Source organism: Mustela lutreola, chromosome 1 (genome assembly GCF_030435805.1).
Source record: "Mustela lutreola isolate mMusLut2 chromosome 1, mMusLut2.pri, whole genome shotgun sequence".
Taxonomy (NCBI): domain Eukaryota; kingdom Metazoa; phylum Chordata; class Mammalia; order Carnivora; family Mustelidae; genus Mustela; species Mustela lutreola.
The window spans coordinates 175,831,006-175,854,162 of NC_081290.1; the positions used below are offsets into that span (position 1 = coordinate 175,831,006).

General features: G+C 50.2%; 1 protein-coding gene across 6 annotated transcripts in view; it reads left to right on the forward strand.

Moving 5' to 3' along the window:
- Nucleotides 1-23,157, forward strand: part of YAP1 (Yes1 associated transcriptional regulator) — a 111,197-nt gene that overhangs the window by 57,056 nt on the left and 30,984 nt on the right. For 2 of the 6 annotated variants that reach the window (XM_059179215.1, XM_059179231.1), the window contains exon 4: nucleotides 17,686-17,805. The exons of 2 other annotated variants lie outside the window; for them this stretch is intronic. In XM_059179215.1, the coding sequence (XP_059035198.1) occupies nucleotides 17,686-17,805 (120 nt within the window). The remainder of the gene's footprint in view (nucleotides 1-17,685; nucleotides 17,806-23,157) is intronic. 2 more of the 6 variants (XM_059179239.1, XM_059179222.1) reach the window with 1 other exon arrangement.

Genomic DNA, 23,157 nt, shown 5'->3' on the forward strand with positions numbered 1-23,157 from the left:
TGCGTCATGGTAGGAGGGGCCAGTCCGTAGTCAGAGGGAGCCTGTTGGACATGCTGCTGGGGTCTGCGTGGTCTCCGTCAGGGAACCCTCACGATGGCCAGTGAAGTTCTGTGCTGGTTGGTTTGTTGTTGGGTGTTTTTTCTTTTTCTTTCTTTCTTTCTTTCTTTCTTTCTTTCTTTCTTTCTTTCTTTCTTTCTTTCTTTTTTAAATTTTTCCTTCTAAGATTTATTTTACAAGAGAGTGAGTGGGCGCAGAAGCAGGGGGAGAGGGGGAAGCAGACTCCCTGCTGTGCAGGGAACCTGACGTGGGACTGGATCCCGGGACCCAGGATCGCGACCCAGGCTACAGGCAGACACTTCCCTAATGGAGCCCCTGGGCACCGGGAGTTCTGTGCTGTTGTTATCAAAGTTACTTTCCCCAAATCACACAGCTGTCAGTGGTCGAAGCCAAGACTCGGTGCTTGGTGACGGGCTCCGGAGCCCGTCCTCCTCCTCTGCATGGGAACCAGTGTTAGGACAGGGCCAGAGAGGAGCCTCCAAGCCCACGAGGGGACAGGACCTGGGAATGCATGGGTACCCTGGGGAGCTGCTTCTGCACAAAGGGTGCGTGGGGGTGCTGGGAGAAGATGGTTCTGTGGGTCATCACAGCACACTGTGCCTTGCAGAAGACAGCGGTCATTGTCTGTACTGGGCCGCTAGGACAGCACAAGGAGTTAAAGGAAGAGACAGATGTGGCAAAACTAAGAAGTTTTTTTTAACCCAAACCTAAAACTGATCCTAAAAAGGAAAGGGAGTCACCAGAGTTTGAGAATGAGAATAGGATGTGAAGTGGTGGGGGTGTGAGAATTCTCGGAAGGTGTGGCGTGTGGGGCGTGCGGTGGCCGGTGCACGCTGGTGCGGGGCCCAGGCTACGGAGGGGCGTGAGGGCGGCAGCCGCGGAGCCCGCACACTCGAGTCCTGTCCCTCGTCTCTTCCAGGCTAGTGCCTGTTTGGGAACAGACAGGACTCAGACACAGTCTTGAAACGCTTTAGAAGGACTGTCATGGGGACTGCCGTCTTGGCTGTTCTTCACACTCCCGCAGAATGACAGCTCACGGGTCCCCGCAGGAAGGTCTCCGGCCAAGGGTCCCTTCTTCCCTCTGGATGCACCTGCAGGGCGTGGGGGCCGTGCTCTCTGCAGGGAGGTCAGAGGAAAGGCCCTCCTTTGCGTGGGTTCTCCACATCATCTGTGCGTGGAGACTCCTCGTTTAGAGCCTGGAGACTGAGTGAGCGAGGAGTCCCTGTGAGGGTATTTCAGTGAATGGGAGGGCGTCTCCCACAGCACAGCAGCAGGCCGCTGACGCTGACGGCTGAGCCCGGGTGTGCACAGCTTTCACCCTGAGGGGACCACAGATGGAGGAGGAGCCCCGCACATCTCTTCGGAAGCACTCACTGGGTCACTTGTCCTGTGCGCAACTTTTGATTTACATTTTTACTGTTAATTATTTAAGCAAGAGCTTTCGAGTTTTGCTTTTTTTTTTTTTAAAGAATGAATCTAGCTCAGTGTTCAGGTCTGTTTCTGATCAGACCCTACTTCCTTAAAACACAGTCACTTTCTTTAGACTCTCCAGACCTGTTTTCTAAGTTTTTAGTGGTTCACGGTACTGACTAGTTTTTTAAAATTCTAATTCTAAGATTTTATGAAATCCTGTTTCTTTCATTCAGTCTAATTCAGTTAACAAAGTGATCAGTTTACTTCTGTTTTTACAAGTCCTTTTTCAAAGTATGAGTCTGAAATGATGGATTTCATTGCTGCCCTGGGTATCCATGGTTTGTAACTGGCCACCAATTATCATGTATAATTGAGAAATCACATATTTGCCACTTAAATGGAATACGTGGAAAGGATTCTAGAGACGTGACTTACTAGATTTGGTAAAGTAGGTTGTATCTTTTAATTGTCCATTTCATGGGCAAATAAGTGACACTGAACCTTGTAAAGGGAATTTGAAAGGTGAAGAACAGAAAACAAAGGGGCACCTGGGTAGCACAGTCGGCCCAGGCGGCTGGCTCTGTAATGACCTCAGGGTCCCCTGGGCATGGGGCTCTGCGCTCCGCTGTGCGGGGCGTCTGCTGGAGATTCTCTTTCTCTCTGTCCCTCTGTCCTACCCCACCTCATGTTCGCTCTCTCTCTTTAGACAGATAAATAAATAAGTGAAATCTTAAAAAAAAAAAAAAAAAACACTAAAAGGGAACTTGACTAATAAAGTAATAGTCCTATTTTACTATGCATTTAAATATGTAACACGGTCTTATATAGATAAGTGCATCTAAGCCCTGTCCTGTTGAATTACTTGAGGTGACAGGCGCCTGGCTGGAGCATGCGGCAGCTCCTTGTCTCGGGGTCCTGAGTCCCAGCCCCATGTTTTGGGTAGAGATTACTCTTTTTAAAAATTTTTTTTTTAAAAGATTTTATTTATTTATTTGACAGGGAGAGATCACAAGCAGGCAGAGAGGCAGGCAGAGAGAGATGAAGGGAAGCAGGCCCCCTGCTGAGCAGAGAGCCCCATGCGGGACTCGATCCCAGGACCCTGGGATCATGACCCGAGCCGAAGGCAGTGGCTCAACCCACTGAGCCACCCAGGCGCCCCTTTAAATTTTTTTTGACAGAGAGATTCAGTGCAAGCTGAGAGAGAGGGAGAAGCAGACTTCTCCACTGGGCTGGGAGCCCAGTGCGGGGCTCAATCCTAAGACTCTGGAATCCTAACTTAAGCTGAAGGCCGACACTAACCTACTGAGCCACCCAGGCGCCCTGGGTAGAGATTTTTTTTAAAAGCTATTTAAAGTACTTGAGATGATTGCCCTTCAGAAATTCTATTAAGCGAATTCTGCTACAGCACGTGAGCGGCCCTGCCATACCTGGTTGGGAGCGGTATCCAATTGTCCTACCTTCTGAGAGTTTGGCCAACCTTAGTGACTTTGTTTAACATTAGGAAATACGGACTTGAGGAGAGAAAGTGTGCTAGTCTTCTTTGACCAGCTTTATCTATATGAAGATACTAAATTTCTAGTAGTCGTTTATTAACTACGACCCACAGGATAGCTGAATCTCACAGCAGTAGTAAAGTCAGGAAAGTGACCTCTCTGATGACCCTGAGATAGCTTGATAGCAAAAGTCTGCTGCCCATTTAGAACTGTTCAGAATCCTAAGCTTTGATTTAAATTAAGCAATAACCCAATTTTCTGCTTTTTAAAAACATACCTTTGATAACAGTCCAAAATCAAGTGTCTTCTTATAGGTACATTTTAAAGGAGTTTTTGTTTCTGTGTTTTAGAAGGGGGCATATATTATGGCTAACGTCCACATGTGGTGCGCAGTGCAGCACTTTCAGACTTCCCTCTTACGAAAGCCTGCACGGGGTTTCTGGGGATTACATCTCGCTGGGTGGAGCAGATGCCCTCGATCATGACAGATGATGCATGTCTGAGGAGTGTGCCCAGCACCTCTCTGTGGCGGGCAGACGTTCAGAAGCTGGGCGAGGGCTGCCGAGCTCCCTGCCTGCCTGCCCGCGCCGCACCATCTCTGTGCCGGCACCAGACACCAGCGGGTCAGAGATGGTTCCCCAGAAAAATGGCAGGTTGAGAGGTGATGTGAAATGGGAAGGGGACAGGTAAAAGCAAAAGTAAAAACCTGAAAAGCAAAGGAAGGATGAGGGCGCAGAACACCGTTTCAGAGTTGACGACAGTTTTCAGAGCTGGTAATTCCTGCTTCCTGTGTGGTAGCTCACCAGCTTTGAATTCTGTTTTTCACCTTGGGAGTGAACGGAGACAGGATGGCTAATAAGGGTTCCAATCAGCTGGACGAGGGTTTGAACCGCAGCTGTGTCACTGCTGCGCTCCTGCGCGACCTTGGACAAGGTCCCACACAGGCACACGGGAGCTCCCTGTGCTGCGTTTCTTCATGCGGGGATCGGGGAGTAGGGGACTAGCAGCGTGGAACTTGGCATAGGGCTGTCCTGGAGACGCGATGCCACAGTCGTGGGACAGGGTCGGAGATCGGGGCATAGTTACAGATTAACCACAGCACCCAGTGCTCTCTACGTATGGTGGATAGAGTAAGTAAATATCATCTGGTCCCACAGTTTATATTTTACTCCATTTATACCAACAGGTAGCCACTTCTCATTTAAAATAATTTTTTATCACCAAATATGGGCCCTTGGCCCTTCCCAGTTATGTGTTAACTTCTGGCATTTAGGTTCTTACACGTTCTCTGTTTGGTATATATTAGGTGGTAGAACGTTAAATATAAATATGGTTTTCTTCTACACGAGTTAAAATTTTTTTTTTGTTCTTCTTAAAGTTCTTGACTGTTCTCAGATGGAAATTTTGTTAACCTGAGTCCTAATAAATGGAATGAGATACACTTTAGTGTATCTAAATAATCAATAAAACCAAATAAAACTGTTACAAAGCCCAGAGTCAGAGCAGTGAATGGACTAAGAGAGATGCTGTATTTTATTAGTTGTTCTCAAGCTCCTATCCCAAATATCTTTTTTTAAACCAAAGTTGCTTTCTTTTTGGAATGTATGTAAATTAAGAAAAGATGGCCACAGGGAAAGGGAAAATAGTAAAAGCATAATAATCAAAACCAGTGGAACTCAGGAAACTTGGTTTGTTTTACATAGTTTGTGTTTTGATTGTTTTTGGTATTTATGCTCCTCAAGAACAGTTAGTAATATGGAAAGAAGAACCGAACCGTGTTTCTAGTGTAAAACCATAGAACAGCCAGCTCAGGAAGGACCATTGTGCATGGACAGGGTGTGGGGGCTGCGAAGACCAGAGTGCTGGGGAGTGGACATCGTACATCAGGCAGGGTGTCCGGCCTCTCGCCGAGGACCATGGCTGCCGCCACCTGCCTTCTCCCCTGGCGTTCTGCCGGGTGACACGGCGCCCGAGGCACCATCGATCACCGTGGTTTCAGGACTCAGCTGTGTCCAGGAGCACGGCTCCTTCCAGGGCCGACCATGGCCCCTGTTGTGCTCCGACAGAGCCTTTCCCTTCCTGTCACTGGCGAGTGCTCTTCAAGGTGACCCACTCCAGTCGGGACTGTTGACTTAGGAATATTTTCTAAACGGTAGTAGGACTGAGGATTGCCTGAGCAGGGCTGCAGCATTTGGCAGACAGAACAGTAGATGCTGCTGGATTGTGTCTTAATGCTGAGTCTAAGGACCCCTCAGCCCCCAAACACAGAAGCAGAACTTTAAAGTCTGGAGTTGAGGGACGTGTTTACATATTAATGTATTGGCCTCTACAATTTACAGCATTTTGAAGTATCTACTTCCTCCTTCCTTTATTGAAGAAATCCCAGCTAATCATAAGGTAGAGTTTCTCCCTCTTCTGGAAGCTTGAGAGCAGTAAACTCCATTTTCAGAAAAGTACTTCCTTCCTGTCTTGTTTGCTTTATGCTTGAGGCTGTCTGGTACACTGACCGGGGACATGGACAGATGCAGGGCTGTCGAGTTCCCTTGACCTGGTCTTAGGGCACAAATAACAGATGTTTTTAAAAATCGAGCAGTTTTTCTGAAGGGACTGTTTGGGAAAGTAAAATTCATTTGAATTCTGGAAGATACTAAGAATTTTTATGCAAATACTGAAGCTAATGTTCTGTCATTTTAACCAACAGACTAACTTAGAGGGTTGTCAGGATATTATTAAAGAATATAAAGAAACAAGTTGACATGTGAGTATTGTCGTCTCTAGCTCACTCTGGGACATGAGTTATTATTACAAATAGAAGTGTGTGCTCAACTTTCTAAAGTGATTATTTGTAGAATTTTGGAAACTTTCCTCAGCTTTGGAGCAGAGAGGAGGAGAAGGAAATTCAGTTATTTACATTTAAGAAAAAAAATAAATGTCTGTTTTATTTCTTCTCTGGATAGGGATAGAATATTATTTTTGTCTTTCCCACTGATTTCTAAATACTTCTGGTTACTCTATTGCTACAGTAATTTTATGAGTCATGAGAAGAATATTTGTGTGAAAGATTAAAATGCTAATTCTTTAAAAATGATATCCATAGACTACCATTTATAGGCAGCATCAATGAAATAAAACAGAATTCTGCAACAATAAACAGAGGGGGTAGCAGAGCTCGTACTAGGTCAAACATTTTTTTCAAAGGTGGTTTCTTCAGGCATTCTAAAGTCTGAACTTACAGAAGCTAATCTCTCATAAATTTATTACAGAAAGTCTGAACTATTATGTTAAAATATAAGACTCCAGTTGCCCTGAAGAAAGCTTGAAGGGTTGTGTATTAGAAAGTTCTCTGAGCTTGTACTTAGCCCTTTCCTCTAGTATGCTCATTCTTTCAGCTATCACAAAGATGAAAATGAAGTTTTTAACGTTTTTTAAAGGTTTTATTTATTTGAGAGAGCTAGAGTGTGTGCGCGTACACACAGGCAGAGAGAGAGGGACAAGCAGACCCTGTGCTGAGCAGGGAGCCCGACACTGGCCTCAGTCCCAGGACGCTGAGATCTCAGCCAGAGCCAAAATCAAGAGTCGTGCGCTCAACTGACCGAGCCACCCGGGTGCTCCAAATATGGGAATGACTTTGAACAAAGTCTCAGTTTTACCTTGAGACAGTTGTTCCCCTTCTAAATTATTCCTTCCACGAATACCACATGCCCCACTTTGTACCAAGTGCCCGAGTGGCCGCTGAGACTGCAGCATCAAGTTAGAACAGGTTCTCCCTTTATAATGACAGCAGCAAATGTGTGGGCAGGTGTAGCACTGAGTGTCGAGCAAGGAGAGGGCCGTGTGAAGGTGGTCGGGCATGATCGGGAGGTAGAGAAGGCGGTTTAGAAGGCAGGCGTTCATCCATCCCCTCAACAAACCCCAAATACCGAGCCTGTGCCACGCACTCTCGTAGATGATGACACACACGAGCAGCACACGTGCAGTGTGTCACGTAGTTAAAACTGCAAGAGAAAAGTCAGTTACGGGTCGGAGAACACTTGGCTGGGCTGGAGGGAGGTGGTGCTGTGTTCGCTTTCCAGGCCCAGACGCCCCATAATTGAGCAGAGACGTGAATGAGCCAAGAGCTGTGCAGCTTTCTGGGGGAGAGAAGGGAATGTTCCTTGCATCACGCAACAGCCGGGTCGAAGTTGCGGAAACAGATTCGGGGAAAGATAGCCCAGAAACTGTATCATATAGGAGCTTACGGGTCTTGAACAGAGGCGTTCTCTAACAGGAGGGCGATGTGTCAGGTGCCAGGGGGCTGGAGCCTGGAGCCTGGAGCCGTGGTACTAAGCAGCTGGCTTTAGTACCTGAGCTAAGTGAGTGTGAGCTTAGGTGTGTCCAAGGAAAGGGAAGGCAAGGGAGCTTGAAATCCCCTGAGCCGCTGAACGCGTGCTGAGAACTCAGAAGGCTTTTGTGTGGTCAGCCAAGAAGTCTGAGCTTTATCCTGATGGATTTGGGAAACCACCAAAACCATGACTCTTCTCTGGGGCCCTTTGGCCATGGCAGGACAGACCTGGTGCTATTTCTGTCATCTGATCAGTTTGTCTCTGAGACCCAGGTTTATTTTCTGACCAACCTGTCTCTCTGCTTTGTGCATGAGTTTTAGTAAGTTAAACACATGACTAAAACAAAATTGCACAGCTGTTCCAGGAAAGAAGTAGGGAACTGACTTTTTAAGAGGCCGACTACAGGGCGACCTAGGTGGCTCAGTCATTAGGTGTCTGCCTTCAGCTCGGGTCATGGTCCCAGGGTCCAGCCCCGCATTGGGCTCCCTGCTCTGCAGGAAGCCCGCTTCTCCCTTTCCCATTCCCCTGCTTATGTTCTCTCTCTTCCACTGTCAAATAAATAAAATCTTTAAAAAAAGAAAAAGTACTGACTATAAGCCCTGCCCTCTGTCAAGCGCTTTTTTTGTGTAGCCTCTCTGAACTTAACTGGCAGGAGTGATCCAGTCCACTGTGCGTATGAGGAAAGTGAGCACTGAGAAGGTTAGGGAACTTGTACCAGGTTAGAAGGACAGGAGTATAGGCTCCAAGAACTGACTGTAGGTCCTTCGTGTTAACATCGGGTGAGCAGACGGAGGGGGAGCTGAGCTCGTGTACAGTGTGGCTGAAGGGACATGTGTGCATCATGGCTGGGCCCCAGCCTGCATGTACCTGGTACCTGGGCTGTGGGCTCCCCAGCCTGGTTGCTGGTTTGGCAGAAGACTCTTCTAGCTCCCTGCGTGACCCAGGAGTGCACCCCAACTTAAAGTAATAAAAGAAAGGGACTGGTCACCATCTTGCCTTTGCTTTTGTGAAGCAGATTTTAATCAGTATGCTCATAATCTTTTTAGCTTCTAGGTCTGTACACAATGACACAGCCTTGACCTTGTGACCTGGGGCTGCGTGCTTTAAGTCACTTTTTACCCTGAGAGTAAAACTGTTGTAATGGAAACCAGAAGAGAAATCGTTTCTTCTCCCACAACTAGATTTCATAAATGGCATTTTCATCCACTAATGCATTCACGAATACTTGCCCCACATTGAGATTATTGAAGCCAAAGAAAACTTAATGACAATAATAGTTAATAGTGATGGCACACAGCAACTGCTTCAAGTGTGTCTACTTGAAAACTTCATTCAGGGCAGCATTTCAGTAGGGACTCTTGAGAGCTCATGAGATCAAACATGTAGATGGGATGCTCACATCTGTGGATAAAGAACTGTGGAGGAGTTGGGGGTGAATATGTGTGAGCTCCCGTGTTCGAGAGCCACATGTCTGCAGGTCATAGTGTCCCTAACCCCAGGGGCAGTTCCTGGTCAGCGTTGCCATGTTTGTTCTGATCGACCTTGAAAATAGAGCATACCCATTTATGAAAAATTCGAGACCTCCTTTTCTATATTCTGAGACGGAATTATAAATTCTTCCCATGCTACTACCTGGTCTGTAGTTAAGCTCCATGTAAAAGAGCAAATTCAGGACAGTCTACAGTAAAAAAAAATGAAAACAAAGTAATTTCAGTACATCGTGGGGAAAGTCTTACTCATGGAGTAGAATTGAGGAAATTTTCCCAAAGCTGTAGTGTGAGAAAGCGGTAGAATTTCAGTGGACAAAAACAGTAGAGGCTAGGGGCTTCTGGGCGGCCCTGTCGCCTAAACGTCTGCCTTCAGCTCAGGCCCTGATCCCAGAACCCCCACATCCTCGGGCTCCCTGCTCAGCGCGGACTCTGTTTCTCCCTTTGCGTCCGCGCCCCCCTCCCAATGCACGTGCGCTCTAGCAGACAAATACAGATCTTTACGGGGGTGGGGGGGGGGCACCTGGGTGGCTTCGTGGCTTAAGCCTCTGCCTTCGGCTCAGGTCCTGATCTCAGGGTCCTGGGGTCGAGCCCCACATCGGGCTCCCTGTCCCTCGGCAGCTCCCCCCGCTTGTGCTGTCTCTCTGTTAAATAAATAAAATCTTTTAAAAAACAAGTAAAAAATCGCTGGGAGTGCTGACAAAGAGCGGCTCGCTGCGTAACCAGCGTGATGGAGTCCCCGTAGAGGACGCAGGGACCTGAAGCAGCGGGAGAGGCGGCGTCGGCAGGCCGAGGATCCCGGGGAAGTGGTGTCCCCCGCGGGGCGGCCGCGCTCGGGCGGCGTCAGGGAGACGCGCCGTCTGCGCCACAGCGTTCGTCGAGCAGATGCGTCGTCGGTCTACAGTGAGCCCCGGTCAGTGTGCGGACGTGTCCTGCGAGGTGGCCGTGCGCGGCTGGCGGAGGAGCGCCCCGCAGGGACGTCACGGCGGCTGCGCGGTGTCTCGGACGTCGCGGCAGGCGGTCAGGGTGACCTGAAGCCCGCGCGGGAACCGGAGGGCCGGCGTGCCCCTGCTGCGGCCGGACTTGGCCTCTCTGTGCCGGCAGCGGTGGCGCCCGCGCCTCGGGTCTGCGACGCGAGTCCGGAGACGCCAGCCGAGAGCCCAGGCAGCCTCGCGTGGTCGGAACGCTCCGTGGCCCCGAGTGCGCGGTCGTGGATGCCTGTGAGTGCGGGCCGGGCCTGGTCCGGCGGCCGCTCCGCGGGCTCTGGGGGCTGCGACCACGTCACTCCGCACTCGTGCGGCAGGGGCGGGGAGAGGTCACTCGGGTTACCTCGGCGGTAGCTTCTCGGGGTTTCCGTGCTGGCCGAGGCGCCACTGATGGGCCGGCGGAGGTGGGAGCCGGGCGTGGGCGCTGTGTCGCCTGCGGGTGCCGTTGCGGCGGGAGGTCCGGCCGGAGCCGGCGCCATGGGAGCCGCGAGGTCATCCCCCGCCCCCGCTGTAGGAAACCCTCCCGAGGCGCGTAGCTTCCATGGACGAAGCACTCCGGTGGGGCCGTCTCTCCTCGTCCTCTCACCGCAGTCCGAGCGTCTCCCCCGGACGACACCCGGCGGGCCGCGTCGGTGGAACGAGCGCCTCTTGGTGTCGGGAGTGCGCTCTAGCCCCGCGGGGGGTAGAGTTCTTCCAGGAGAAGGCCGACCGCTGTGCCTCCGCCTGCCGCGCGCGAGGCCGGTTCTCAGACGTCCGGCTCCTTCGGACCGCGCAGGTGTGGAGGCGCCGAGCCTTGACGGCAGCCGCGCCGCGGTCTCTCTGCGCGCTGTGCCCAGTGCACGCGACGCGGCGCTGCCGTCCTGGGGTGCGTGCCGCTGGCCCCTCCGCGCTGCGGCCCTGCCGGGGCCGCTCATGCCTGGACCATTCCGGGGCCCGGCGCGTGCCATCGGAGCCTCGGCCTGACAGGCCCGTCCTCCGAGCAGCCCTTCCCGGGCCGCACCGGTAGAAGAGCCGCCCAGCTTGTTCGCGTTCGCGTCGCTTTCCGCCTCCCGCTCCGGTCGCGCCAGTGACGGAGACGCCGCACCCACGTGAGGAGGAAAACGCAGATGTTTTCTCTCACAAGCCGAAGGGTTTTAATTGAATTTCTTGTCCGTTCGCCTCAGTCCCCGCTCATCCGCGCTCCCGAGTCATGCGTGCTCCCCGGACAGGGACGCGCAGGAGCGCGCCGGACGCTGGAGAGGAAAGCTCTGGGCCCGGCGTCTCACAGGCCGGCCTGGAGGGAAGCGCACGTCGCCGACTGGCGCTTTGGGACGCGGGCTCCTCCTCTGAACCGAGAACGTCCAGTCGAAACCGTGCGGCCTCCAGGGCCCGTCGCATTCCCACGCGGTCGTTAGCGGCCGGCTTCTCCGCCACAGTCGCTCGAGCCGTCCGGCGTCGTTTCTTGCTGTTTCCGGGAAGAAGCTGCTCTCCGGTGAGGACGCGCCGGCCCCGACGGCTGTGGCCGACCTCTCTCCCCGCTCTAGGGACCTCGTGCGCGTTGTTCGCAGCCGCGCAGCGCGCCAGAGCATGGTCTGGGAGCGGCCCTGGTCCGCGGCGCGAGCTGCGGCGGTTGTGGGGACCCCGGACGCCATGAGCGAGTTCCGCGGCCCGCGCACACTTGGGACCCTGCGAGCCGGCGCTCCTCAGAGCGCGGCCCGGCGGCGTCCGGGACTCGGCTGTTCCGTGCGCTTTAACAAAGCCTCCCAGTGACGTCGGTCGCAAGTTCTAAATCATCTTACGCAACTAGCGTTTTGCTGCTTCCATTTTACTTGATTTTCTCTTCACATTGACGGCGCTGCATCTGTAACAGGTTCAGTCGGAGCATAAACCGGACCCAGGCGCTCACTGTGTGTCGGTCTCCTGCGGCCTCTCCTAAAGTCTCCCTGGGACGCCGGACCTTACCCCGTTAACGCTCGTGCAAACGCCGTTGAGTCAGACTGTCCGTGGCCTGTGACCTGATGACTCAGAAAATCTGCCACTCTTGTTTTCTGTGCTTCTCGTGGTTTCGCAGCATAATGACCTCGAACCCTGCGCTGAGTATTTCTCGGGATTTCTCCAAAGGTCCATTTAGCCGGGATTCTGTTGTGTACGTAGGAAGCCCAGATCGAGCTGGTGGTTTGGTTCCACACCGAGTGTCGAGCCCGCGCAGAGCTGGAACCCACAACCCCAGACCAGCGGCCGAGCTGGACCCCAGAGTCAGGCGCTCACGCGACTGAGCCACCGGGCGCCCCTGGGTCTGTATCATTTTGGATGCTGACACTGAAGGTGGAAGATTTGTTTCTTGTCCCTTTCCTTTCTCTACTGCTAAGGATTCGATTGTGACACGACGCTATTTAAAGGTCACCTTTCCTCATCTCCTTTGCCTTTGATGAGCAGCTTTCTTTCCCTATAAAAGAAACATCCGATCTTGAGCCTTTTTCCGTCTAACATTGTATTCACCCAAGCATTACACGAAAAATACACATGAATACGGAAAGCATTGGTTTTTTTTCTGTTTGATGTATTAATTTGAGTGCTTATTAAATGTATGGGAATTCTATCTCCTACGCGCCTCATTTAACTCTTTAAGTAGAAATAGAGTGTGAAAACAGGCAGCTGTCCCCGTGCGGATAGCAGTAGGACAGTTCCCGTTGTGTCTTCATGTCTGAGGTCAGTGCGCTCCCAGCTCTGGTTCTGGTATTTACGGCGTAGGAGAAGGGTGTTAGTGAAAAGTGTTCTGAACTTCATTTTTGAAGGCTACTGTTTTTAGTGGAATACTAAATAATCAATGATTTATACATAGCATATTTGATGTGATATGGTTACATATGATAAATATTTACTGATTTAAAGTTGCGTAAAAAGGGATAAATTCACTATTTCCGCTTTACAAATTTAATGTAGGAAATACTTTCCTAAGTTTTGGGGAATATGTTGCTGTGTTTGGGAGGTAGCATATTGTAGGGTTTATGTCAGAGACCTGGGTTCACACCTTTACCTTGACCAGGTTTCCTGTCCCCCAGGTGGGTGACATCCCTGCACAACCCATATCTCCTCCATGGGACACAGATGAGAACGGTGCCTGGTGCGCAAGGCTGAAAGTGGCCGTGTCCTTAGAGTGCAGTGGCCGTGGACGGAGCTGTGTCAGTGGGGGCTGTGTGCTGTTCTGCTCCTTAGAACAGTCAACACGAGTTAGGGACCCCTTGGAGATCTAACACAGGGAAAGGGATTTCTGAATTCTCATGCGTTCTACTTCATGGAGCTTCCCAGAGATTGGATTTTGTACAGACTGAAGATTTGGGGCAACCCTGCACCCATCAAGCCTGTTGGGGCCATTTTTCCAACAGCATTTTCTCACGTTGTGTCTCTGTGTCACTGTCACATCTTGTCAGTTCTCGTAATATTCCTTCCTTTTTCGTCACTATACTAGTTATTTTAATCTGTGATCTATGACGTTTCGGGATGCCATGAGCCATCCACATGTAAGGTGAGAAGCTTAATATGTGTTGTGTGTGTGGTGACCGCCCCAGGGCCCCAGCTAGTCCCTCTGCCACCCCCCCCAACCTTCCTCCTGACACTTGGGGTCTTGACAGTAGGCCAGTCGGTGGCCCTGCTGTGACCTCTAAGTGTTCAAGTGAAGGGAAGAGTCACATGTCTGTCCCTTAAAGTCAAAGGCTAGAAAATGATGAAGCCACTAGAGTGCTCTTGCCTCACAGTCCAGTTGTGAATGCAAAGGAAAGTTCTTGAAGGAAATGAAAAGTGCTACTCCAGTGAGCACATAAATAAAGGAAACCAAGCAGCCTTATTGCTGACAGGGAGAAAGTTCTAGTCATCTGGATAGAAGGTCAGACCAGTCGCCACATTCCTGTAAACCAGAAGCTGATCTAGAGCAAGGCCCTGACTCCGTTTAGTTCTGTGGAGGCTGAGGGAAGTGTGGGAAGCTGCAGAAGACAGGTCGGGAGCTGGAGGAAGTCAGTTTGTGAGGCTTCAGGAATGTGAACGGGTGGGTGAAGCAGCAAGTGAGCCCGAAGTTCCCGCCAAGATCACAGCACATTTCAACATAGACAACACAGCCTTCTTCGGGAAGAAGGTGCCTTCTAGGACTTCCACAGCTGCAGAGGAGAAGTTGGTCCCTGACTTCAGAGCACAGGCTGACTCTGGATCGAGGCTCATGCAGCTGGCCACTTTGAGTCGCAGCCGCTGCCCAGTCCCAAACTTCTGCGGGCCTCCGCACAGAGGACACTGGGTCAGCTCCACCTGCGCCCTCGGGCCTGCAGCCGTGGATCCAGGCGTCGCTCTGACTTTTGGGTCTTACCACAGAAGAAACGGGTTTTGTAGAGCGGCAGCTGCCGTGGGTGGTGGCTCCTCTCGCGGGTCCAGGCGGAGGAAGGGGAAGAGATTCCCCGTTCTCGATGCGGTGAAGAGCGTCGTGGCTCACGAGCCATCAGATGTACAGCAGAGCAGCGGCCCAGGTGGAACTTTGTGGCAATGTCGGTTCCCACCCTCAGGAAGACTCGGAGGGGTCAGGAGCTCAGGGTGGGAGGCGGCTGCAGACGGGGTGGACACAGCAAGGGCACTCGAGTCAGACCTGGACACAGGGCCAGGCAGCGGCTGTCTCATGAGCCAACTTGAAAGAGGAGGATGTGCTGCTCGGGGCTGGGCAGAAACGGTGGTTTCTCGGGCTGGAACCTCCCGGGGAAGGCGCTGCGAAGATGGTTGAAACGGCAGCAGAGGGCTCAGTGTCCCGTCGGCTCTGCTGATGGAGCAGCTCCGGGTCTGAGCGGGGGGACCCCCGTCTGGAAAGAAGTTCTCCCGCGTCAGAAGACGCTCAGCCGGCCTCTGGGGCCGCAGGAACGCGATCCGCGCAGCCACTGCCTGGTTGTCTTGGGACCTCGCCGCGGCCGCCTGGCCTTTTGCAGCCCACAGCCCGCTGGCGGCGCCCTCAGCACTGCGGGGGGACCCCTGCCTGCCCAGAGCTCAGGACCCACAGCCAGCTCAGATAGTGCCAGCAAATTTAACAATGAAGTATTTTCAAATTAATGTATGTACATTATTATTTTTTTAAAGATATAATGCTAATTCACACTTAACAGTGTAGTGTCAAATAAATTTTAAGTGCACTGGGAAACCAAAAAATTCATTTGAGTCACTTTATTCTAGTGGTCTGGAGCCAAAGCCACAACATCTCAGAGCTCTGCCTGTACAGTAAGGTGTATGAAGCCATTAAAAGGAAAGAGATCTATGTGTCGTGTCAAGAAGAGATGCCGTTATCTGTTAGGTGATGAAAGCAGGTACGGGGCAGGTGGAGCCTGGCCTCGGTGGGTGTGAGTGTCTTATAGCAGCAGAGGCGCAGAAGAGGAGTCCGGGACATAGCACAAACTGAAGTTGTTTAGCTTTTCCCCCGGGGAGCGGGTCAAAAAAAACGGACGCTTTTTCCATTCTGCGTTTCTGTAGTTTTTAACATTTCAAAAAAACTATGAAAGTGAATATGTTTATGAACAAAAAGTTTAATAAACAGAAGGCACTGGGTTTAATAACATTTATTATTCATAAACATGTTAATGGAAAATCGCGTACATACTACATGATTTTAAGCTTATTTATAGAAAGCTCCAACTCCTACGTGGCAGGGCATTCATACTGAGCATGTCCTCAGCCCTGCCGGCCCGTGCACGCGAGCATGAGGGGACCGCGCCGCCAGGAGGACACGCGTGTGCACGGGTGATGGCGGCCTGCGCGGTAGCTGTCGGCACAGAGCAGGAGAGAGAACTTGGGGAAGACTGGCTTGAAGAGCTGACCTGTGAGCTGCTTGCAGGACGAATAGGAGTTCGTAAGGGTTAGAGTCAGGGGACGTTTGTGTAAGAGGAGCAGGAGATGCAAAGGGGTGGCTTGCCTTTGTGCTGAGTTGAGGGGAACGTGGGATCAGGTTAGGGTTAGGGTTAAGAAATGAGCTCAGCTGGCATTTCCCTTTTGATGGTCGAGAGGAAAGGAACTGCTTTTGCAAGGAACAAGTTGCATGGAGGAGTTGATGAGTTGGTGCTTTAAGAAAGTCCGGGTGGCTGTCTGGGAGGGGACGGTGGGATGAGGGGAGGTAATGAGCAGTCCGGTGCCAGGGAAGGACATTGGTGGTGGCTGAGAAAGGGGAGCTGTGACCCATGCTGGTAGAGTCCCTAGAGGTGCCCTTGGATGGGGGGTCAGAGTGCGCAGGAGTGTCATCTGGAGCATGGGCTTGTGCTTCGGGTTCAGAACACGACTTTGGGGGTTCTGCCTCAGGCGGCCGAGGGGGCGGCTGGACCAGGAGAAGAGGCAGGTGTGGAGGCGGTGCCGGGCTGTGGTGGTCTCGGAGAGGGAGGTGTACAGAGCCGTCCCATGACTGCTCCGACTGCTTCGTCGTCGTGGTGTGCTAGGTGCTTGGAATGGCAGCTTCCCGGTGGAAGGTCGTCCCAGGCGCTCGTACTGTGTCCCGGAGGTCCTGTCTTCCTGAATGAAGCATCTCTAGTGACAGCGAACGCCACCAAAAACAGTTCCATCTCTGTGCGTTGAATGGGTTTGCATCCCACTCACTGTTAGTAAATGTGGGGTCCTTCTGGCCAATTCGCTTGCACTGTGGACCGAGCTGCCCGAGGAGGATGGCAGGAGGGGCTTCCCTGGGCCCCGCGAGCCGTGCGGGACCCTCCAGTTGCATGTGTCTGTGTCCTGACAAGATTGTGCCCCTGTCACGGCAGGCCTTTGACAGTGGCGTAGCAGCGGATCGGTCAGTTTCTGCAACAAAGGGAAGTGGACTGGAATGAGGGCTTCGGGTCCCGTGGGCCTTTGTGACTGTTTTGTTCCAGCAGGGCTCCTCAACGCCCCCCGGAAGGCTGGCTCAGACTGCCAGTTGAGGAGTCAGGAACCCGGGCCAGTTTTACGTAGGCAGCGCCCTTCCTGCCTGGTCTTGCGGTGGGCGATGGCTGAGAAGAAGCCTCGTGGCTCCGGGACCTGGCTGCCGGGTCTCCGTGGCCTCTGACCCAGACCGCGTGGCATCGGACCACACGGAGCCCCTGTGTGCCAGTGTCTCATTAGAGTGGAATGACAGCCACAGAGGTCGCCGGTGGGCCTGAGGGTTACATGAGTTGATGCACGTCACCTCCAGCCAGGGTCCAGGCCCCCGGAGGCGCTCAGGTATGTGGATCCACAGATGGGAAAAGTCCCTCGAATCATCGGTGGTGTTCCGTCCTGCCTCGTGGTGGTGTTCCCTCACCCTGCGGCTTTCAGGTTGTGTCCTTCTGCTGACCGCTCCGGTGCCCACCCTGCCCTCCTGGAGCCCGGAATGGACTTAGCACTCAGCTACCACCCGCCCTCCTCACAGCTTTCAGTCTGCCTAAAAATAAGCGTTTCCTGGAGTAGAGTTTGCTCTGTGCTAGTTTTCTCGCTGAGAGCCAGTCTTGTAAGTCATGGAAGTAAATGGATCTTGGCAGACTTAGCTGAAGTGTGCTCTACGTGAAACCCAGTGTGTGACGCTTCAGATGTGCCGAGCACGCTGTGTGTCCTTCTCACTGGAGAGCCTTCACGTCCACAGGAAGGCATCGTCCCCAAAATTACTGGGTGGGGGGCTCCCTGAGCCGTGGCCCCGAATGTGGTGTACTAACAGTGATGATGCTTATTTGGGTCATGGCTTCCGAGAGGATGTTGCAGGACTCTGGTTTCCTGTCTGTGTCTCTGGAGATACAGATTTTGTGAATTAGTGGTTTCTTTGGCGAGATGGAAAAGAATCAGGTATGTAGGTTTTCTTTTCTTCTCTGAACACATGCTTAATTCTGTCTTAGTAAGTTTTGCCGATACCTGTTTTCTTTATAAATTAGTACCCTTCCCACTTATTTTAGTTGCACCAAGTAAAAACCAACCATGATTATTTTTTCTGTATTTATAGGTCCTCTTCCTGATGGATGGGAGCAAGCCATGACTCAGGATGGAGAGATATACTATATAAACCATAAGAACAAGACCACCTCTTGGCTAGACCCAAGGCTTGATCCTCGTTTTGGTAAAGGTTCATTTCAAAACCTTTTTAGACTTTTTCTGATAACGTGCGCACGTGTGTGTGTGTGTGTGTGTGTGAGAGAGAGAGAGAGAGACAGACAGACACCTTGGGAAGGTACACGGAAATAAAATTGCATTGCTTTACAGTATTAAAGACATGACTGCTCACCCAGCTTCTCCAGGACTCTTTTTTTTTTTTTAATTTCTTTTTAGCGTAACAGTATTCATTGTTTTTGCACCACACCCAGTGCTCCATGCAATCCGTGCCCTCTCTAATACCCAGGACTCTTTTTATACCTTTCCCTCTGCCCTTGAGGGAGAAATGCAGATGTAAATGAGCTTTTTAGCTTGGACCCCTCGGGGTCGGGTTGGGGAAACGTTGTGGCGGCGTACTGACCAGAGTTGCTGTTCCTTTCACATTTTTGGGAGACCTCTGATCTTGCTTAAAGAGGTCTTTCTTGCTGCACTAGTCATCAGGCTGTCAGCTGCTGGGAAACCTGGGGCACCAGCTTTGGTCCATGCCCCTGTGTCTGCTTTTGCTCGACTTGAGAGTGCGGTCAGCCTGAGCCCGTTTCGTGCTAGGCGCTGCTATGTTTACTGCCTCCGCTGGGAAGGGGGTGTCACATCTCTCCCTTCTCTCCTCACTCTGCCTTGCCTTTTTTTATAGTTTGTTTTTTTTTTAAAGGAAAGGTCCTTAGTTGTTTTTTTTTTTTAGGAAACAAAAAGCAAAAGCAAAGCACTTTCCTCTCCAAATTCTATGACTTACTCAGCATTTGCACAAGCGAATACTCTCCACAAAAGTACACGTCTTGATCATCGTACACAAGCTCCGTGTGCCTTTTTATCCACATTTTTTCACTCTTCTCAGTTTCTTCAGTTGGGTTTCTGAGATATTCTTCCAGAGCCATGGAAAAATGAGTCTAGAAAGGAGCAAAGCATTGTGGTTTTGAAGTTTTCGTCTTTGGCCTGGATGCAGCTAAATGAAAACAGTGTGCATGTCACTGAGTGGGTCAGCCGGGCGGGGGAGGCTGTGAAGCCCTACAGGGGTTGGCCTCACAGCCGCTGCGGGGCCCTGACAGGAACGAGGATTTAACTCTGCGAATGCCTTCCAAACACAGAAGAGGAAGGAGAACTCTGCCTGCCCGCAGCTGAGTGAAATAGCGTCCCTGTCAGAAGTGCTGTGGACAGTTGTGCCGCATTTATGTCGGCTCTGTTGGCCACAGCCTGTGGCTTGGCCTGAGCTGCCGGAGCTGCCCTGGATGGACGGAACCTTCTGTGCGGGGTGTCAGGGCGGAGACCATCATCCTGACAGATGTCCCGTGTGGTTTCAGCGCTAGCCTTGGGAGCTTGCAGATCTGTTTGGGTGTTAAAAAGTAACGTGGTATGTTAATAATTTGCAGCTTTGGGTTTTATTTAATACTTGAATAAGCCCTCGTGGTTGGAATAGGAAAGCAAGTAAGGTACAGGATTTAATCCGTGCTGCTGTTTGTACGGACTGGAACGACAAACACCGTGTTGCCTTGAATCATCATAAATGAAGTGGATCAGCTTGTCCACATTTTGGAAATTTTTAAAAATGGTCTGTGGGGTTTTTTTTCCCCCTACATGAGGTTATGAAAGATGATGATTAACTCTTAGCTTCCTGCAGAAGTCAGGAATTAGAACAGAGTTGTTTTGTTTTCTTGTGTAAGTACTTTCAGGTTAGAAAGTGAAGTAAAACAGCTCGGCTGTGGTCCTCAGTAGACCCATTCTTCATATCACCCAGCGTGGTCTTTTGTTTCAAATGAGAGAAAGTACTAGAAGAATTCTCCCACACTGCCTTGAGCACATACGTACATGCAAACATTACAATTAGGTATGCCAAAACAAAGTTCCATAAAATTCTCTTACTGCCTTTCATCTCCCGTTTTGGGCCCACTGTGTGTGTGTTCCAGACAGACTTGAGAACAGGCCAGAGCTTTTTAGTTTGTGGCCCGACGTTTAATCTGTTCCAGACCTTTTTAGTCCGAGAGCTCAAGTGTGCCTGGGAGGGAGCCGGGAAGGGGAGCCGGGAAGGGGAGCCACGTGGGCTTCTGTTTGGAGTGACAGCAAATAGAGACGAGCTGCTCGCCGATGCGTTTGAGGGAGCTTTCCTTGAAGTCCCAAATCCTGTAGTGGATTGTGTTTGATCTCTGCCAACTCTAAACTGTCCTTTGTAGGACCCTCTGAGCCGTGCAGACACAAACGAACGGTAGATTCTTTTCATGGTGGTGAGCTTTGCTCCCCTGTATTTCCCAAATTTGTATAAAAGTGTTTACCCATGTTTAGCTTAGGTCACACTGATGGACGTCTTTTGACATTTTGAAATGGAAGATAGAGCTGTGTGTAAGCTTGACGTTTTCATTCTCCTCCTCCAGGTAGCTTCTCCCATTTCTTGATCAGAGGCTTTAGGTTACTTACATATATTTAGAATAGTTTATCCATCCTTCATATCCTGCTGAAAGCTGGTAAATTAGCCATATAATTCAGGAAATTAAAGAGTAATTTGTTGTGGGTTGGTTTTCTTTTATCTGATTTTCTTCTTTAGCATTTTAAAAACTATATATTTTTGACACTTATATTATTTTAGAGAGTCCTTTAGTAATTTGTATGAAATCATGAAGTGTGACATCCATTGGCAGTAAGGGCTCCCTGGTATTTATTGGCTTTGAGAAAGGAGGGCTTTTGTTTGTTTTTAAAGAAATCCTTTTAGGGATGTTTTGATCCTGGATTAAATGAAAATTGGTGCTTGAGTGTTATGTAGGCCATTGAATTCATATGAACAACCATTTTTTCCTGCATACTTTTTATCGTAAATATAAAGAGTCTGAAGTTTTAAATGTTTCCTTGTATGTTGTAGAAATACCGTTTTATGTAATAGTCCTAGGAATAATTTCTGGTAAAAGCCCTAATGAAAACACCTCAAAAAAATAATTTCTGTTCTTCAGAACGAAGAATCTCCAAAATGGTAATCATGATTGAATTCCTTGGTTATGTGCTCTTACTGTCCTCACTGCCCTGGGGAAGGACATACAAATAGTGTTTAGCAGTTGTTTCTGGAGGTCAGTGCTGGTGCCACTGAGAAAATAAACGGAAAATCACGTTTGGTGTACATGAAATATTGGGACCAGAGATTTGGGCTAAAAAGTACATCTTTTGAGTCTTAAAGGATGTAATGGACAATCTAGTGTGGCCAAAACACAATGTCCTTTAATTGCTAGGGCTGTGTGCGTAGAAGCTCTGTGTGTGGAGGTGGCATTAAAGCCCAGCATTGCCCCAGACTTGATGTGTGTGCGTGACAGAGAAGATTCCTAAGATAATAACACATAAGATTAAAAGAACAAAAAATACATAATTTATTAAGTCTCCAAACCAGAAGTTCACTTCTTTCTTACTCAGAGTTAAATGTTTTAAGTCAAAACCTAAAGGTCTTTACAAATTTTACTATTTGTTAACCTTTTCCTTCTAACACCAAATATTCTTGATAGCTGTTCTGAGTGAAGTGATGTTTTACTCTTGATGAAAATGTACCCAGTGACCAACTTAGTGCCTAAGCCTGTTCTGGTAGAGCTGGGAAGACATGCCAAAGGCCGTGAGCTCTACTGGCAGAGTCTTGGACAGAGCGTCAGTATCTAATCATTGGAATTTTATTGACACGAGTCTCTTGGTAATCATACATTCAAAAAATCGGTATTTTTTTCTTATCCTGTTTTTAATCCTTCCTCCTCATCCTAAATTGAAAGTATTTGGTTGTGGACTCTATTACTAACCACTTAGGATAGACAGGAAATGGTAGTTCATTGCATTGTAGGTAGGAAGAGCCGTGGCTAATGACAAATTTTTAACAGATAAATCTCACAAAATTAGGCTCTGGAAAGAACTTGTAATTCCTCTAACCAACATTTTTCAAATGGAGCTGGGTGGTGAGAAGTATTACAACACTGGGGGACATTGACACCCATGGCCCTTGCCCCCAGAATGCCACACAGCCACTCAGCCACCGTGGACTCCCCACACCAGCAACGGACGTGGTGTTGAAACCAGAAATGCTGGGGTGGTGGGAGGAGTGCCCCACACCGGGCTTCATCTCAGATCCAGGGAAAGTATGGTCCATCCGAGGTCACAGAGTTAAGTGACAGAACTAGAACCTGAACTCTTTCTTTTCACACCTAGGATTTTTTGGAAGTTTAGATTGCGTGCAGTTGGATCTTATAGGAACACCCCTAATTCATTCAGCACCGATACCTGGAGGTTTCTGAGGGAAGATGACCGAGGGTAGCACAGTGACTTGAATTATGTAGGGCCTCCCCTTGAAGATAGTTGCCGAAGGGAATGGTTTCCGTGGCAGAAGAGAAATCAGGACGTCTCTGAGTGGCGCAGACTGTGAAGTGGTCTACGTGAGTTCTCGTGCCTCGTCTCTCGTGTTCTTGAGAGAGTGTCCTCCAGCCTCAGTTTTGACCTTGCCCTAGACTACAGCGTAGCGGCTCGTTCTATTGAAGGAGAGTTCCAGCGGCCAGAAAGTACGTGTCCTTTTATTGCCTACACTTCCTTTCAGATTTGTGGCCATGGTTCAGTCCCAGAAGCGTTCTTCTGGAGCGAGCACTCGGCGTTCTGGGATCTGAACCAGTCCGCTCCCCTGCTCTGGGGATGCCCTGCGTTTCACTAGCGTCTCTGTAATGCCCCGAGCAGGGAGTTCTGTGTGTGATCCCCGCAGAGGAAGCCCGGCGCACGGCTCTGCGTGCACCCGGCATTTTACATGCCTTCCAAAACTCCGGTTTTCAAGTCTGCGAAATGACCTGGTGTCCTCTCTCCTGTGCCGTACATACCGCGTGACGCGCTGGGTTCAAGTGCAGTGCGGCAGAGAGGATTTTACTGCTCAACGCGGAACCCAGAGACCTGAGTTTTTTCCTGAATCACAATCTAACCAGCTCATTCAGAAGAACACCTGACTACTCTTGATTTAATTAAATGACACTGGAGGCTTTTTGGAGGATGATTTCTAGTCTTAATTAATTTGATGCAGTGTACTGGATTATGGACCAGTAGCTGCTCTGCCCCCGGCTTCTGGGTTTGAGCACACCAGGACTGGGGAACTTTTTGTTGAGTCATTCGGGGTCAGCTTTTGGTCCTCTGGGCACAGCAGGGAATGACTTGTGAGGAGACAGAAATCTTTCAACCTTTAAAGATAAGACTTTGTCCTCACTCAGTCTCTTGGAAGCAGGTAGGAGTTTAAAAAAATCTCCCATGAGCAGGATTTGGCTTTATTGCCTTAAAGATGGTGCATTTTGGCATGCTTTGTTTCCCAAGTGTAGCTTTCCGGTGGAGCTGCCCCAACGGAGAGCAA